The sequence below is a fragment of the Lynx canadensis genome, chromosome C1 (assembly GCF_007474595.2).
Source record: "Lynx canadensis isolate LIC74 chromosome C1, mLynCan4.pri.v2, whole genome shotgun sequence".
NCBI classification, from domain to species: domain Eukaryota; kingdom Metazoa; phylum Chordata; class Mammalia; order Carnivora; family Felidae; genus Lynx; species Lynx canadensis.
The window spans coordinates 19,815,586-19,832,474 of record NC_044310.1 but is presented as its reverse complement, the minus strand read 5'-3'; the positions used below and the strand labels follow the sequence as shown (position 1 = coordinate 19,832,474).

Below are 16,889 nucleotides of genomic sequence, written 5' to 3'. Positions count from 1 at the left end.
CCCCACCTCCTCAGGTGGCTAACGAGGATTATGAAGGAAACTTAAGAGAATGCGCCCCCCCCCCCCCCCCCCCCCCCCCCGACTCTTCTTCCTCATTCGGGCAGTTGCTCTCGTAGGAAGTGAGGCCAAAAAGAAGAAGAAAAAGAAGCTAACTCAACAAAACCGTCTGTTAGGGAGGAGCGGCCGGTGGGCACCCCTGTAACGGAAACTGTTAGAACAACTTTGCACCTCCTTAAAGGAAATAGATAATAAATCCTTCTCCGTTGGTGGATTTCTTGTTTCTCAGGATTCCAAAGCCTTCTGTGGTTTCAGTTATCGGCCCTCCAGAACAGAGCGAGGGTCTGGGTTAGCCTCTGGCCACAGCCCCGGCTGAGGGAGGGGTTTTATCTTCTGCCACAGCTATTAACGTGGGTGGGAACAAAGGGATGGTTGCTATCTCTCCAGGCAGAGAAAACTAGCCTCCATCAGTTCTGTGGGGGCCAGGGACTGTAGCTTTTGGTTCTCCCTCATTTCAGGCTCTGAGACCTAAGCTGCCCTAGGGTACTGTTGTGTGTAAGGTGGATCCGGTAGAAATCACATTTTAGTCCTGTGTTGGAGAAGGGAAACAAATGGAGAGGACTCTCCCCCCCCCCCCCCCGTTTTTTTCAGGGACACTTGTCCTCAGCTTCAGACGCCCCTGAGTGAATCGGCCAAGCTGTGGTGCACACTCGTGACTGGGGCCTGAGGTTGTGGCTTGAATCTCTAGAAGTCCATGAGGCTCCCAGCAGCACTCAGTTTGCAGAGACAAAACTGAGCAGTGTACCGTACTTGCTTTGTGAATTCACAAGGGAGAAAGACCAGCATTCCTAAGGTTCCCTCTATCCACACCAAATTCTCTCAAAAATCTATTTGTAAAAAGGACAGGGGTCTCTTGTGACAAGTCAGAATGTTTTCTAACAGCTCAACTGTCACCCGTTAGAGGTAGAACTTTGTCCAGACCTTCAGCTCTACTTTCCAGCAATTTCTCCTTCCTTCCTTTCTCTGCTGCCCACCCCCCTCCTCTTCCGCTCTGTTTCCTGTTTCATTTTCTGGCTTCTGCTCTGACAGGAAAACAAGAAAGCTGAACCTTGTGCTCTCAAAGCCCTGGCTTGTCAGAATGGAAGAAGACTAGGTGGGATGGGAGGGGGTTCTGGGCCTCCAAGGCCGTGGGTAAGTAGTTGAGGAGGCAGCTCTCTCCAGTCTGCGTTTAGAGTCTGCAGCTAAAATGGAGTCTGCATCTACACAGGGAGCCAGCTGAGCAACCAGCCCTGTGGGAGAGCCAGGGAGACAGAGACGTATCCAAGGGCTCCACAAAGACTCTATGCCACCCATCCACTTCCATTAAGAAGCAAATGTCCCATACCACCAACAAATGATTTCATAATACAAACCCCTGACCTAAACAATACAAGCAGTGCGTCACTATTTCTAGAATCCTAGAAGGTAAGAGGGTTACGGCATTTCTGTTTCTTCGACTTGCCTGGCTCTGCTCTTGCTGCTTCCCCTGCTTGAAATGCCTCACTGCCAGACCACCCTCTAGCCAGCCCACTACCTTCAGGTCTCAGCTGAAAGGTGGCTTTGTCAGAGGGGCTTTCTGCCACTACCTGGCCACAGCCAGCACCCTGTACTATCCCATCACCCTGTTCTGTTATTTTCATAGCACCTATCATCACCTGATTGTCTTAGGAACTTTCCTCCTTTCATTGTCTGTTTCCTTCTTATGAAATAGAAGCTCTATGACAGCACAGGCCTCGTTCACCAAAGTGTTACCAGCACTTAGAACAGTGCTTTGCGCATCGTATATACTCAGTAAAGATCTGGTTTATGAATCAGCTTAACCTGACACCAGTTGTTTATGGATATGGGAACTAAGGCTCAGAAAAAGAGGAGTTACTCGCCTGAAGTTACATAGCTGGTGGTGAAGGTGGGACTTGAATTCGGATCTCTGGCCTCTGAAGCTGGTTTTCTGTCACTCCACACTATTTTAGTCTTTTTCAGGTTTACCTCTTTCCCTCTCTTCCTTTTGTTCCACACAACTACGAATCTTTACAGGCTATGCCAAGAATCCTGCATCGGGCATACCATGGCTTAACGGCTCCTATCTCCTCTTTCCTCTAGTAAATTCCCATATTACCTCTTTGATTTAGTCAACAAAATGGGACTGCCTACTGTGTGACAGGGGATGAGAATGTAACACAGAGCAAGACAGACACAGTCCTCGTCCTCGTGGAGATGGTGGTAATATCTACCTCATGGTTTCTATAATGCTTGGCACAAAGGGCTCGATAAAGATGGGCTGTTGTAATTCCCTGAACAAAAAGGGGGAAAGAGTGATGTTCCCACTGGAGGTGTGCAGAAGGAAGGTTGGTAGTTCTCATGGAGCACTCACCATGCTGAGCAACCTGACGACTCATTTCTTTCTGTAGCTGCCTTGCCTTGCTCCTGCACCATATCCAAGCCCCAGACCGAGCAGTGTATCTATTCTTAGTAATTCCGTTTCAGACACTAAACTTTCCTTTTTTTTTTTTTTTTTGTTTATTTATTTTGAGAGAGAAAGAGAACGGGCGGGGGAGGGGCAGAGAGCAAGGGAGAAGGAGAATCCCAAGCAGGCTCCTCATTGTCAGCACAGAGCCGGATGGGGGGGCTCGAACTCACGAACCGTGAGATCAAGAGCTGAGCCGAAGTCAAGAACCAGATGCTTAACTGACTGAGCGACCCAGGCACCCGAGACACTAAACTTTCCATGGCCCCAGTCCTATGGGAATGATGGGAGTAGGTGACCCTGATCTTGGTTTTGAGGCCACGCCATTATGGGATAAAAGTGACCACACTGGCTTCTGATTCAGTCACCGCCAACTGTTAGCAGGCAGGTCTAATGCCTGTGATGACAGGCAGGCATCTGTGCCTTACGAGAACTTTATGCCACTTCTTTCCCCTGAGGGTATCCACTGGCAGTTTCCAAGGGTGCCCGGTGACATTTACATCCATCCTGAGATCTGGGGTGGCACCAGCCAGGTTTTGGACATTTACCAAAAGCAGCATCCTTTTGGCCTCTGTTGTATCATTTGAAGATGTCCATCCACCGTAGGACAAAGTCCCCACCCTGCCTCTCAATTGCAGGAGCCACCAGACACTGACCCTTTAAAGGTCATGACACTAAATATTTTTCACCCTTCTTTCGGTGTTTGCCTTTCAGTAGTTAGAAAACCTTGACCCCACTGAGAGGCCTAGTGGGAAGGGCCTTAGCCACTTGGGGGTGGCAGTGGCTGCAAGGCAAAAGAGCCAATGAGGTTGAGAGTATTGTTTAGGCCAGACTTGGCTGCTCTCCAGCTATGAAAGAAGGTTAAGGTCATTTGGGGGGTGGGGAGGGAGGAGCCTGGGAAAAGAACTACTGGCCACACCCCTGGGTTCTCTACTGGCGAGGTTCTATTTACTTCTCAAAAGCAAATTACTCACAGCTCAGTGGCTAGCAGTTCTCTCAGCCTGTGGTAACTCCAGTCAGAAACTGGAGACCAGGCTAGGCTCCCCCTGCATTGCAGGAGAGTAGATGAAAGGAACCCAGGAAACCAAACTCCTAGGTAATGCTCCACACACAGCCCAGAAATGCACTTTCTAGACTAGAAAATGAAGTTGAAGAGGCCCGGTGCAAATATAGCCATTAGCAACACTGCTCACGAAAATATAGATATGAAAAGTTTCCCATGTAGTTTTTTTTTTCCAGGAGAGTCCTAGGAAGGCATCCTGGTTGACGGAGGTTCGCCATTGTCTCTACCTCCCCCTTAATCAATAGAGAAAAACACTGATTATTCATTCCTGTCCCTGACCCAAATATTAACAACCACACTTAGGCTGATGAACACTTGATTGATATTCTTGGGACACTTTTTACCTCATGCTGAATACAACAAAGATCTTTCCTGCGGAGCTCCACAGCTAGATTCGGTTACTCCTTGTCGTCCTCTGACCCAGGAAGGAGGGCCTTCGTCAGCAGGACCTTGCTTGGTGTGTGAGCTCAAACCAGCTCAAACCATTTTCAACTGTAAAATGGGAACCAGAATACTGATTCACAGGCACAATCCTCAATCCTCCCTTGTAAGGTTATTTGACCTACTACATCTGGTACCCAAGTAGGTACTCACTAGAAAACTGTGGTTTCAAGTTTACTTCTAAGTGTCCACAACAATAGCATTTTCTCTGTTACTGCTTCTGATCTCTCCGTTGTTTCCCCAAAGAAGGAGATGAACAGAGAAGCTCTATATTGCAACATTTAGCCTCATAAAAGTAACTGCATCTGGCCAACATCTACAATTTCATTCAACAACTACTTAAGTGGCTAGGCTGTTGTAGGACAGGGATGGAACAGTGAACAAAATAATCTCCCTGCCCTCAGAGAGCTTACATTCTAGTGGAAAACGACAGGGGAGTACAATATACAGTTGACCCTTGAACACTGGGCTTGAACTGCACAGGTCCACTTAGATTTTTCGATACGGTGCAGTACTCTAAGTGTATTTTCTGTTACGATTTTCCTGACATTTTCCCTCTCTACCTTGATTGTAGAAACACCGTATATAATACATGTAACATACAAAATATGCGTTAATCAACTGTTTGTGTATCAGTAAGCCTTTTCCCATCAAAAGTAGGCCAATAGTGTTAAGTTTTGGGGGGGATCAAAAGTTATACGTGTTATTTCTGGGGCACCTAGCCGGCTGGCTCAGTTGGTGGAGCATGGGAATTCTTGATCTTGGGGTGATGAGTTCAAGCCCCACGCCGTGGGTCAAGATTACTTAAAAAGGAAAAAAATAAAAGCAACATGTGTAAAATTAAAAAAAAAAAAATTACACATGTATTTTTTGCTTGGGCAGGGGGTTGGTGCACCCCTAACCTCCACACTGTTCAAGGGTCAACCATACAATAGGCCAGATGGTAACAAGTGCTACCAAGTAAGGTAAAGCAGAGAGGGAAATAAGGCAGGGGAGCAGAGATTGCTATTTTAAATAAGGTAGCCAGGGAAGGATTCGCTGATACAGTATTTGAGCAAAGACCTGAAGGAGAGAAGGACTTCAGCCGTGTAGTTATCTGGTCAAAGAGTATTCTGGACAGAGGGAACAGTAAAGTGCAAAAGCCCTGAGGTGGAAACATTGCTATGTGGTGGAGCGAGCAACGGGGAAGAGAAAAGGGGCCCAGGGAGGTAATAGCAAGCCAGATAACGGAGTGAGACGCACTGAAGGATTTTTTTTTGATCTTAGGTTTTAAAGGGAGCATTTCTGGTTACTATGTCAAGAATAGGTTCAACCAGGCAAAGCAGAAGCAAGAAGGTCAGTTTGGGGAGTAGTTCATGAATTCAAGAAAGATAGGATAGCGTCTCGAACTACAGTGATAATGGCTAGACTGAGGGTTCTTTTTTGGAGAGTGCTAACATACTGGATGTAGAAATGATAGTAGTTGGGTTTTTGGGTTTTTTTTTTTTGTCAAGGAATGGAGTTGCTGTTTACTGGGAAAACTATGGGAGAAGCAGGCTTCTAGGGGGAAGTCAGAGCATTTTAGCTTGGGGGGGTGTTCAAATTAAACTTCCAAGCAGAGATGTCAAGAAGCAGCTGAATGCTCAAATCTGGTAACAGAGGAGAGTGCCAGTCTGGAGAAATAAAGTTAAGTTGGAGGCTGCCTCAAGATAAATGATTGTCTTACTGTTAAAGATTTTCTAGAAAAGCAGATATCCTCCCTTTGCCAACTATTTCCGAAAGTTTTTTTTTTTTCTTTCCTAGAGCATCATCAATTTCTTTGGCTATTACACCCGTTTCATTTCAAGAAGGTAATGTGTTTTTTATATCTAAAACTTCCTCTTGCAGGTGTAATCATCTCAGATGCTTTCTTGCACTGTAGAAGGTAAAGCAGGATGTGATGCAACAGTGACAGTGTCCAGGATGCTACCACTCAGTGGGGAGAGAGAGCGCACCACAGGAGATTTCCAAAAAAAAACAAAAACAAAAACCGAGACCGGCAACTCCCCATGCCCCAACCCCCGAAAGGTCAAGCTTTTAAATAGTCGGAAAACAGTAAAAAGCCTCACAAACGTCTTACCAAGATTTAATGTACATTTATTCTTAACACGTGGAACATATAGTATAAAGATTTCATACTGAATAAATGATATTCATTAAGCCAAAAAAGGAAAAAAGGAGGAATTTACATCAAGTTTTAGCTACATTGTTTGAAATACAAATATGCAGATTTTATCACTGAAAAAATCTCAATTGTGTTTCTTCATCAGGAACTTCAACTGAACCTAGAACTTTTTCACACCTCGATTAGAAAGAAAACAAAACAAAACAAAAAACCCGGAAAAAAATAAACTATAAGTTGATTGGCTGCTGAGACAGCAAGGACTTTTTACAGAGACCTGTACAGCATCGCGCCGAGGGGGGCGATGTCTGGCAAGAGATTAAATAGCTGTGTCTCGCTTTGTGCAGGTCACCAACTTGTTAACTCGTCATACTATAAAGGGGTAGCTGGGAGGGGGACCAAACTGTGGGTATCCAAGGGTATGTGCAATGTACAACGTCATGTATATACACACGTGGCAGCGCAGCCGCTGCAGCTAAGGTTAAAACCAGTTCTAAGAGGTGATCTCAGGGTTATTCATACAATCAAGGAGGAGAGAAAGAGGTCAGGGTGTTGTAGGTTCACACATGATACTTTGGGGGAAAAGCCTTTTTTTTTTTTTTTTCTCCTCAACGTTTAACTAAAAACATTTTTAAAAACTACAGCTTGCTGCTGACCCAGCGTTTTCTCTTGTTTCCATGTGAGACATTATTATTACAGTATGTTTACAGTATCGGGTGTACAGTACAGTACATGAAAGGGTCTACACTCTACTGCACAGGCCTCTCCAGTGAACAGAGTCTGTCCACAACTGCGAACTTCTTGGCTCCCGCAAGATTGTGAATGTACAACAATAAACCACACACAGTTCAGCAGTCACCTTTTTTGTCCTTCAGAGGGTTTTTTTTTTTTTTGTATTTTTTTCCTTTTTTTTTTTTTTTACCATTAAAAACAGTTATGAAATGTGGCATCCCGTCGATGCAAGGGCCGGGAAAGCCATTTTTATTTTATTTTATTTTTTTTCCCCAAACTCACTGTAAACGACAGTAACTTTGGTTAAAATAAAAAAGTCTTCTATGTAGGCAGAGCTTTGTCTTTCCAAACAGGGTGGGGTCCTGAGGGGAGTGAGGTGAGGACAAGGAACAGACAGGTGAGGGGGGGGTGGGCGGGAGAGGAGGAGGAAAGAGAACTAGGAGAGACTTTTGACCCAAGGGAGAAGCCGGACAGCACAGGGTAAACTGGATTCTGAGGTGGTTTTGCATAAATAAAGGGCAACAGTCAGTTTCTAAGTTCTCCACACACGCACACACACACAGGGAGGGAGGTGTCCCACGGCTGTCATGACTGGCCAATCAAAAACAGTACATCACAAATGACTTGTGAAACCAACGAGTTCATCAATGGTGAGACCGAGATGTCCAACAGCCGCGACTCGTACAGCGTGAACTCCGAGTGGTTCTCGTCCACCTTGGCCAGGGCCAGCAGCGCGCGGGCAGCCCGCCGCATCATGTCCACGCTAGTTGGCTCGAAGGGCGGGTTCTGCATGTGGAGCAGGCTGGCCTGGCTCTGCTGGAACTGTGTGGCGGCGAGGCTGTCCTCCAGGAAGCCCAGGAGGTTGCCGATGCTGCCCTTCTGCACTGCGATGGCACGGGCCGCCAGGCTGTCGCCCTGCGCCAGATTGGCCAGCAGTACCACGGCCATCTCCCGGCACACCGGGTTCTTTCGGTCACTGAGGAAGCGCACCATGGTGCTATACAACTTCTCCAGGCGGCTGAAGGGGGGAGTGGCCAGGATCAGGTCCACATTGTTGTCCTGGATGCTGAGTTTGCTGAGGGTTTCCAAGACCAGTCTCTGCGGGGAGAGGACGGCGTTGGGGCCCAGGGTGGAGAAGGGGTCCTGGGCTTCGGCGGAAGGGCAGACTGCCCAGTGTAGGAGTCCGTCCAGGACAGGCAGGCAAATGCTCTCAGGGTATGGGGAGAGGTCCAACTGCCCCGAGATGTTGGCGAGTGTGACCAAGGTGTTTTCCCGGAGCATCTCCAAGCAGTCCCACCACCACTCCACTTTGTTGCAGCTCACCCCTTGGTCCTGCTCCTCCTCCTTCTCGTAAGTCAGTGGTGCCTGCTTCCGCTCTGGGTGCTTGTGGTGCAGAAGGATCAGCCTGCCCAGGATCAGCAGCAGCCCCGGGTGTTTGGACATCTCAAAGTCATTGCCTGGCACGAACGACAGGCTTCGGATGGTGTTGGAGACACAGACGCAGCGCTTGGCGAGGGAATCCTGCCAGTCCAGAAGGGTACACAGTGGGGTCTCATCTTTACTGTGGGGCTCGTCCTCTAGGATCTTGATGTTCCGGTGGCTCTGTGCCGGGCTGATGCCAAATGGAAACTTGCTGCTCTCCTTGGTGGCCTCTGCACTCTTAGCTCCCTCCTCGCTCAGCGTGCTAGACCGGGTGGACAACATGTCATCCATTGTGGCTGTGATCCGTTTCTCTGGAGGGCCATCGGGTGGGGGGCCCTCCTGTTCTGTTGTCCCTGGTGTCCCCTCTGCCGCCGTGGCGTGTTTCCGGGTGACTGGTGGGCAGGGCACATGAGGCCGGGTAGGCAGCAGCTCCGTCTTGCTCTCAAAGTGGGTCTGGATATGCTCAGTGGTGTCCCCCCCACCAATCCGCCAGTGCAGCAGGCCACTGTCAAACTCCTGCACACGCCCAAGCTTATCTGAGCAGTCCACCACAAACGGGTCATTCTTCTGCACGATCTTTACCGGGAGCTTGTCAAACTTGCTAACCAGTTTCTCCTCACTACTCTCCGAGGCCGCCTTGTCCTTGCTCGAAAAGGCCATCTCCTCATCATTTTCCACTACTTCCTCCTCTTCTTCCTCCTCTAGTTTAGGACCTAGAAGGTCTTCCTCCTCCTCCCCCTCCATAGGGGCTGGACTAGACGCCTTGCTGAATCTCCCAGGGTCCAGTAGTGTTCTCTGTCCTGGGTCACCCACCTCATACTCCTTTAAAATGCCAAAGATCTCGATGAGGCAACGCCGGAAATATTCCACAAGGAGCTCTAGCAACCCTGGGAGCTAAAAGAGGAAAAAAACAGGAGATAAATTAAGGGAGAGAAGTGGGCTAAACGAGAGGATCCTTGACTTGAGAGGCCCCCCCAAGGTCTTCTAGCAGATCTCCCCACTTTCCTTGTAGGTCAGACATCTGTATCCCTGGGAGAGATGAGAGTTGCTCCTTTCCCAAAGGCTCTCCGCAGAGCAAGTCGTTAGGTCTCTCCCATGCCCAGCACACAGTTCTCCCTTCTGCTCAGCCTACCTCCACATAAGCCTGCTTCCAGCAGGACAGACGTGCTGACCGACAGCCCTGCACCTCACCATCTCACAGCCTCCTCTTTCCCTACCAATCCCTGCTTTTCTTCCTCAGGCCCAGTTTCCTACCCACTGGTCAATGCTACCATCCCTCTTACGACACCCTACGTCACACTGCCAAGTGTAGCCCGAGGCTAGGTACGGTGGGGTGACCCCTCTAACACGAGCTGAGAGAAGAAGAGATGCAGTGTGGACAGATGTTCACCTGCTCTCTTCTCCAAGCTCCCCAACATTCCAGGAGGCTAGACCTCCATGAATCAATCGTGCAACGTAATGAAAGGGATGAGTCTTCGGTCCTCCAAACACTGGTGCAAGCTGGTGCTAGATAGACCCAAATCCCAGCTTGGATCCGAAACAGGCTAGTTATCTCTAGAAGAAAACCCTAATTGCTAGTCAGATTAAATCTCTGGCAAGACTACAGCAAAATGGAAAAAATAACGGCTTTAGAATTAGAAAGACCTAGGTTTGAATTCTGGCTTTTCTAGGAACTAGCCATATGATTTAAACTCTCTAAGCTGTACTTCTTCTATCTTTCCACTGAACATGACGGAAATTCCTAAACTTTACATGGTGGTTCTGAGGACTAAATGGAATATATCAAATGCCTGGCATATGGAAATCAGTATCTGTTCCTTTTCTTTCTCATGGGGAGGCAATCTTATAAAATGGACATCAAGTCAGGGGCGCCTGGGTGGCGCAGTCGGTTAAGCGTCCGACTTCAGCCAGGTCACGATCTCGCGGTCCGTGAGTTCGAGCCCCGCGTCAGGCTCTGGGCTGATGGCTCAGAGCCTGGAGCCTGCTTCCATTCTGTGTCTCCCCCTCTCTCTGCCCCTCCCCCGTTCATGCTCTGTCTCTCTCTCTCTCAAAAATAAATAAAACGTTAAAAAAAATTAAAAAAAAAAATAAATAAAATAAAATGGACATCAAGTCAGGCTTTGGAATCAGAAAGACCCTGATGATAGCTGTGTGAACTTGGGCAAAGATAAGACTCTCAACCGACTTACTCATCTCTAAGAGGCCACATGTGCCTCGGAAGACTGTTGTGAGGCTGACATGAAAGAAAATATGAAGGATCTGGCACAAGGTGACGGCACAATAAATGGTTAACTATTAATAACAATGCTCCCTAGTCAGCTCCTTGATAGATGGGTTGGTAAGTGCTAAGGATGATCAAAAAGACTGGGATGGTGCAGCAGAAACTCTTCCCAGCTAGTGGGAAAACTCAAGGTGCACACATCCTGTGGAGAGAGGATCCGGAGAACCATCTCTCTGCAAGAACGTAATTAAAATACCACCATCACCCCTCGCCCCCCGCCAAGCCTACTTCTTTCCACTTCCCTTTCTATACCTTAGGAAAATGGGATTGATAAAGACCTCCTGTACTCATGGTGGATGAAGTAAGAAGGGGAAAAAAAGAAACTGTCATGCTCACTAATAAAGACCACAGGTTTTTCTTGTAGTCTGAAAAGGTGGTGTCCTCACTCACACCAACAGAATCTGCATTTCTTACCGATTCCAAAAAGTTTCTCCCCAATTCCCTTTGAAGTCAATCCTGATACCTTACACAAATTATTATTGTTCCCAGTGTTCTGGGCCCATGGCCAGTGGCAAAGTACTGGCATGGAATCAAAGCACTGGCATGGAAGATACCAGAGAGTGAGTGAGAGAGGGGAGACCATGTTGGCCGGGGAAGGCTTAATTCCCTGTGTCACGTAGCACTGTCTACTTCAAGAAGATCTCAGGCCCTCCCATTCTTCCAATCTTTCCGAGGCGCCTGTACTCACCTGACTGAGGTTGAAGGTCATGATGCTGTTGTCGTCATACAGCAGGATGTTAATGGTGTCTAATGCCCATGTGCTCTCTGCCAGCAGCCCAGACTTGAGGGACATCATTACCCGCCATGCCTCCGGGGTTCCTGAAATAAACCTCCATGTCGTCCATCTACCAAGCCCAGGTTGGCCGGATGCTCCCCCGGGGCTGGCCCATCAGTCAGGCTACTCTGAAGATAACACATGGCGGGAGGCAGTTCCTATCTAGGAGAGGACACACATCTGCTTCTAGGCTCCCTTAGGACATCACTGCATGGCGCTTGCTTTTAGTAAAGCCTGATACCAGCTGTCTTCCTTATCCAAAGTTCTTTGGCTCTATTTCAGACAACACTGGACCAGATTTTATCTCATCCAGAATGTTGGGATGGAGACAAAAAAATGGACAAGACTTTAAGAAGAGATAAAGCAACCTGATCGGGGAGGTCTCCTTACCGATGTCTTTCATCGTGAGCCGCCTCCTCTGCTTCAACACAGGCTGTGTTGCTTCCACAGAGCCAGGTGGGAAGGTGATGTCCCGCCGAATCATGGGTGGCTGCACAGGGGCAGGTGCTATGTGCGAGGCAGGCACTGGGGGACCTGCCTTTTGCATCTTCATCCCAGAGTGCAGGAATGGAGACTTGCTAGGGGAGGTGCGGTTCTCCATTGGCCGGGGCAGGGGAGCGGGGCTGGATACCTGAGGAATGTGATTCTGCATGCTTGGCGGGGGCTGGTAGTTGGATGGAGGGGGCCTTGTCATGGGGGGCACGGGGGCAGAGGGACCATATGGGGGCTGACGTGTGCCATGGGAAGGCCACGGGCCTTCATGGTTGGCCCTCTGATCCGTGTGCAGCATTTCATCTGTTCGGTTCACACCATGATAGGCGGGGCCCTGGGGGGCAGAGCCAGTGCTCTGCCTGTTGGCGTAATTGTAGGTCATGTCATTACGCCCTTGCCACATGGTGCCTTGCTGAGTAACCTCAGCCGATGCCTGTATGGGGCCGCCCATCATTTGCGGTGGCATGTTCTGCTGGGCATTGGAGCCGGGGGGTGCAGAGACACGGTCTCGGCCAAACTGGAATGGAAACTGGTTCTGGGGGCCGCCTGCTGGTCGGCGCTCAGTAGCAGCAGCGGCAGTGGCGGGGTAAGTGTTGCCATACTGGTTGTACACATCTTGCTGAGGGGAAGGCTGGGCAGCTTGCTGCTGGCTGGCAGGCTGGGGCTGGGCTGGGGGCAACTGCTGCTGTTGGGGCTGCCCCTGCCCCGTGCTGTACGGCACGCTGTACATCTCCCCTTCGTGCCGCTTGGCAGGAGGGCCGTACGTGCCATCCATCGGCCGCTTGTAATTCTAAGACAGGGACAAGCAGAGGGGAGGTTAAATTCTGCACTCAGGGACCCAAGATCCACACGCAGCTGCCAAGATGGCTACACCAGACACTCGCCAGGCTTACTTCCACTCCTCTAGAAGAGGACACGGTCTCCAAGCGAACAAAGGATTCACCTTTACAAATGATCTTTTTTTTTAAATTTTCTTTTTTTGAACGTTTATTTATTTTTGGGACAGAGAGAGACAGAGCATGAACGGGGGAGGGGCAGAGAGAGAGGGAGACACAGAATCGGAAACAGGCTCCAGGCTCTGAGCCATCAGCCCAGATCCTGACACGGGCTCGAACTCACGGACCGTGAGATCGTGACCTGGCTGAAGTCGGACGCTTAACCGACTGCGCCACCCAGGCGCCCACAAATGATCTTTTAAAGTTGTTTCTGAAATCAAGAACCATTCCCTATTCCCCTCTGGTTCTCCCTTGCTCTGCGTAGAAAAATGTACATAAGTCTAAAAATCAAAATAAGGCCTGTATCTGGCCCTTGTGGAGAACTAGAGAGACTGGACTAGAATCTAAACAGGACGAGGTTGAGGGCTTGGCTCTTCAGCAGAATTGGTCATGTAGGTGGGAGAACACCAAAGTATCAAAAGCAAGCCTAAACTTTTCAACTTCGTTTTCTAACTGCCTCTCAAGGGGAACCTGTGTGTCAGTTCACCCTGCTACCCTCCTCACCTGCTGCTGCTGCTGATACATTGTGGTCTGCTGGCTGGGGAAGGGGCTGCCGGAAGGGGTGCCTTGAGTGGAGAACTGATTGCCATAGGAATCATGTCTGCGGGAGGGAGAGAATCAGAGGATCAGGGTGGGAAATGGCAAAGCCTGAGCCACAACGACACTAGGACCAGGGTTCACTCACCGTTGTTGCTGCTGCTGCTGCTGCGGGGGGTAGCGGCTAGGAGAATACATCCCCGAGTCTGGGTTGGAAGGCATGAGATTCGGCTGTGGGGCTCCAGTGCCCATGTTTCCCTCGGGTCCTATTCCAGGCTCCGTCCTAAACACAATTGAAGAAGTGGATTGAGTCCACTAGAGCTGTGGGGTGCTGGGGTGGGACAGGAGCGGGGGCCATGCTTACCTCACTCTGTCATAAGGACCTCCATAGGGATAGTGCTGTCGAGGTCCCATCGCCACATTTCCCAGCCCAGGGCCGGCAGCTCGGCTGTAGGGGTCTCCCATTCCGCCATTGGGGCCCTGCCCTGAGGACATGAAGGGATCACTCCCTGGAGCTGAGTACAGAAAGGAAGGCAGTGAGCAAACGGGTAAGCCAGCAGGCCTAGCAACCCACACCTTGCCTGCCCCAAAGACCAGGCCCTATTTGGAGCTTGGGTTTGTTCCTACGGTTTCCCCGGCAAGTTCAAAAGAGATCTAAAGAGGCTCCAACCAGCAAAGAGCACATACTTGTTAAGGTATGACAAGGTAAGGCCAGGGAGAGGGAGACAAGAAAGGAGATAGGGACGAAGAGTGGTGGTTAGGTCTGGAAATGCCTTATCTCAAAAAATGGCTCGACAAGAACCCTGAGCCACTCTCAAGACATCCCCCCATTTCCCCGGCCCTGTCCTCAAGGGCACGAGGCCAACAGTAATTGGTCACCTTTCCTCATGCTGCCATAAGGATCCTTATTTGGCTCGTAGGACATGCGCCCCATCATGTCAGAGGTATTCATACTGGGCTGGTACCCAGGGTTTGGAGTCATGGAATTCCGCTTCTGGAATGTGGGGTCACTTCCATCAGGAAAGGCATCCTGGATCCCAACCGAATTGCTCCTGCTCCAGAGTGAGGAAAGCCAATTAAACCCCAAATAAAGCAATTCCTCCAGTAAGCAGGGCACATGCGAGTCACTGGCCGGGCAGGCAGAGCAGGGACCACTCTCGGGCTGCACAGAAGCTCATGCACTTCTGCTCAGGTCTTTCAACCCCCCTGCCCCTGCTCCTGGCCTTACCTCATGCCTGGCAAGGGGGGGATCTGACTGTGTGGTGTGGATGCTGGAGTTGGTGGCTTCAGGTCTCCTCCTTCTGCCATGGAACTGCTGGTTGACTGAGGTGTCTGTGGCCCCTGCATAGACCCAGATCCCGCTGTGGATAGAGATGTGGGGTGAGCCAGCAAGTGTTTAACTCTCACAGAAATACACAAATGCCCCAGGATCTTTTTGGAAGGGATTGCTATAAGGCTAAAGCTGGGGTTCTTTAAGGCCTGAATCACCCTTCTCAGCAGGAGATCGATCTATAAGGCCAGGTAATAGAGGAGGGAATTTGAGGGGTCTATTGCTCCTTGCTATGATTTCACATTTGGAGAACAGGAGTAGTGTGGCAATGCCATCACCATGCTAGTGATTTCCTGGACTCTCTGCCAGCTTCCCTGACTATTTTGCTTTCCTTCCCCAAGGACTCTGGCTAACTTACTAAACCCTGTAATGCGGGAGCCCAAGTTCCCAGGCAGAGCCCCTAGAATCCTAGGTAGGAAGGCTCCATCTTGCCCTAAACCTGCAGCGTGCTTTAGGAACCTAGGAGCTCCTACTCACAAGAATCTAGCACAGTGTCACCACTTAGGTTCCAATGTTCCTCCTCTAAGCTGATGCGAGCAGAACCACCAGTAATTAATGTTTCCATTAGTTACCATTCCCAACAGCAGACATCCCACTGCTTAGGCCTCCCCAGCTGATGAGTCATCTCAGGCACTCATTACACCCTCAGAGGTCAATACCAGGGCACATGTGTTTACACCCACCTTCTAGGAGCCCTGGCCCTCTTCCCTCTCCTTCCCATGCTTGCCCAGGACCCAGCCTCCTCTCAGAAAGGAGGGTGAGCAGAGGCCCTCCCATCAGAGAGTTCCATTCATATCCCTCCCTACCCGCTCCTTCCCATTCATTAGCATCTGAGCTCCCTGGGGAATTCAGGGCTCTCGTCTGAGCAGCATTCTAAGGCGCTGACATCAGTGGGCCAAAGCTCCCAGATGGCCCTGCCTCACTGCTATTTGTCAGATTTCCCCACTCCTCTGGTGTCCCTCCCACTCACTAGTTTACAAACATTTGGCAAGATGCCAGGTGCACAATGAAAATTAAAACTTAAGGGCTGCTACAGACTACGTCTCAAGGGAGTCGCCACCGTCCGCTCTTTAGTCTGCCAACTCGTTAAAGCCCTGTGGTAGGACAGGGCAGAGTACACGTCCCCGGTGCCAGGCACTGCCGGATAATGAGCCTGGACCCTGAATGCTTTGGTGGGGCGGCTCACCCAGATCCTTACCAGGAGAGGGAGGCTGAATCTTGGGCTGGGACTTCTTGGAATCAGCAGCTGCGAAGATGTCTGGGGGAGGGTCTTCCCCCCGTTCAATCTTGCACTCAAAGGCATAGAGACACTGGATGTACTGCTTTTTCAGGGAGCTGGCAGCGCTGCTTGAGGTGCCCACATTGAGGTTGGTCGCAAGTTCCCGCCATTTTTTGTTCTTGTTGACCTGTACAACCAACCAGAAGAGTCGGGGTATGTCTTCCACCTGATCTTCCTGCCCACAAGCCCCAGACCCCATCAGGCTTCCAGGTTCTCATCTCTTAGGGAATCACAGTTCTCAGTCAACCACCAAAGTTAACCCTGCTTGGTGCGTAAGTCCATGACAAGTGTTAAATCCATGGCTAGCGTCCCTCCACCCTCAGCAGGCTCTATCCACAGATCACTGCAACTAGCAGACAGTGCTTATTCACATGAGGGCAAATTTCACATCACTATTAGTGGGAGAGAACAGAATTTAGAAGGTATGATGCTTTACACAAGTATATTACTGAAAACTGTTGTGCAAATCACCATCAGATCCAAACCCCTTTCAAGGCAACAATAAAAAATCAGTTTTCAAAAACGGAGATGTGGTACTGTCAGCCACCACTCTGCCTGACTTACTTTTGTCAAACTGGAGGTTTCCGGGTTTTTCTTTTCTTTTCTTTTTTCTTGGTGTGGGGCTCTTTGCACATTTTACATTCTTGTGCCACTGCTGCCCTCCTTCTCAGTGACATGTAACTAACTACAAGCCCTTCCCTACTAATCACTATCCTGATTGTTCAGGAGATGCTTCAGGCCCTATAACTTCTCTGTGCCTTCCCAGCAGCTAACCTACCCTTCTGCCTCCTTTCCTAAGCTTCAGGACACGCTGACCAAGACCATGCCCCAATCCCTACAATTAGACAGTCTTTCTGCTCTAGCCAGGCAGGCCTCCTTCTTCATGCATTCTTACACTTATT

General features: G+C 49.6%; 1 protein-coding gene across 2 annotated transcripts in view; it reads right to left on the bottom strand.

Annotated features, from left to right (window-relative positions):
• Positions 1–6,098: 6,098 nt before the first annotated feature.
• Positions 6,099–16,889, bottom strand: part of ARID1A (AT-rich interaction domain 1A) — a 70,807-nt gene continuing 60,016 nt past the window's right edge. Inside the window, exons 12-20 of one of the 2 annotated variants that reach the window (XM_030323587.1) lie at positions 15,907–16,114; positions 14,607–14,739; positions 14,258–14,433; positions 13,743–13,893; positions 13,527–13,661; positions 13,346–13,442; positions 11,745–12,636; positions 11,268–11,398; positions 6,099–9,192 (exon numbers count right to left, since the gene is read on the bottom strand). In XM_030323587.1, the coding sequence (XP_030179447.1) occupies positions 7,462–9,192; positions 11,268–11,398; positions 11,745–12,636; positions 13,346–13,442; positions 13,527–13,661; positions 13,743–13,893; positions 14,258–14,433; positions 14,607–14,739; positions 15,907–16,114 (3,654 nt within the window). In that variant the 3' untranslated portion in view covers positions 6,099–7,461. The remainder of the gene's footprint in view (positions 9,193–11,267; positions 11,399–11,744; positions 12,637–13,345; positions 13,443–13,526; positions 13,662–13,742; positions 13,894–14,257; positions 14,434–14,606; positions 14,740–15,906; positions 16,115–16,889) is intronic. The other variant, XM_030323588.1, reaches the window with a different exon arrangement.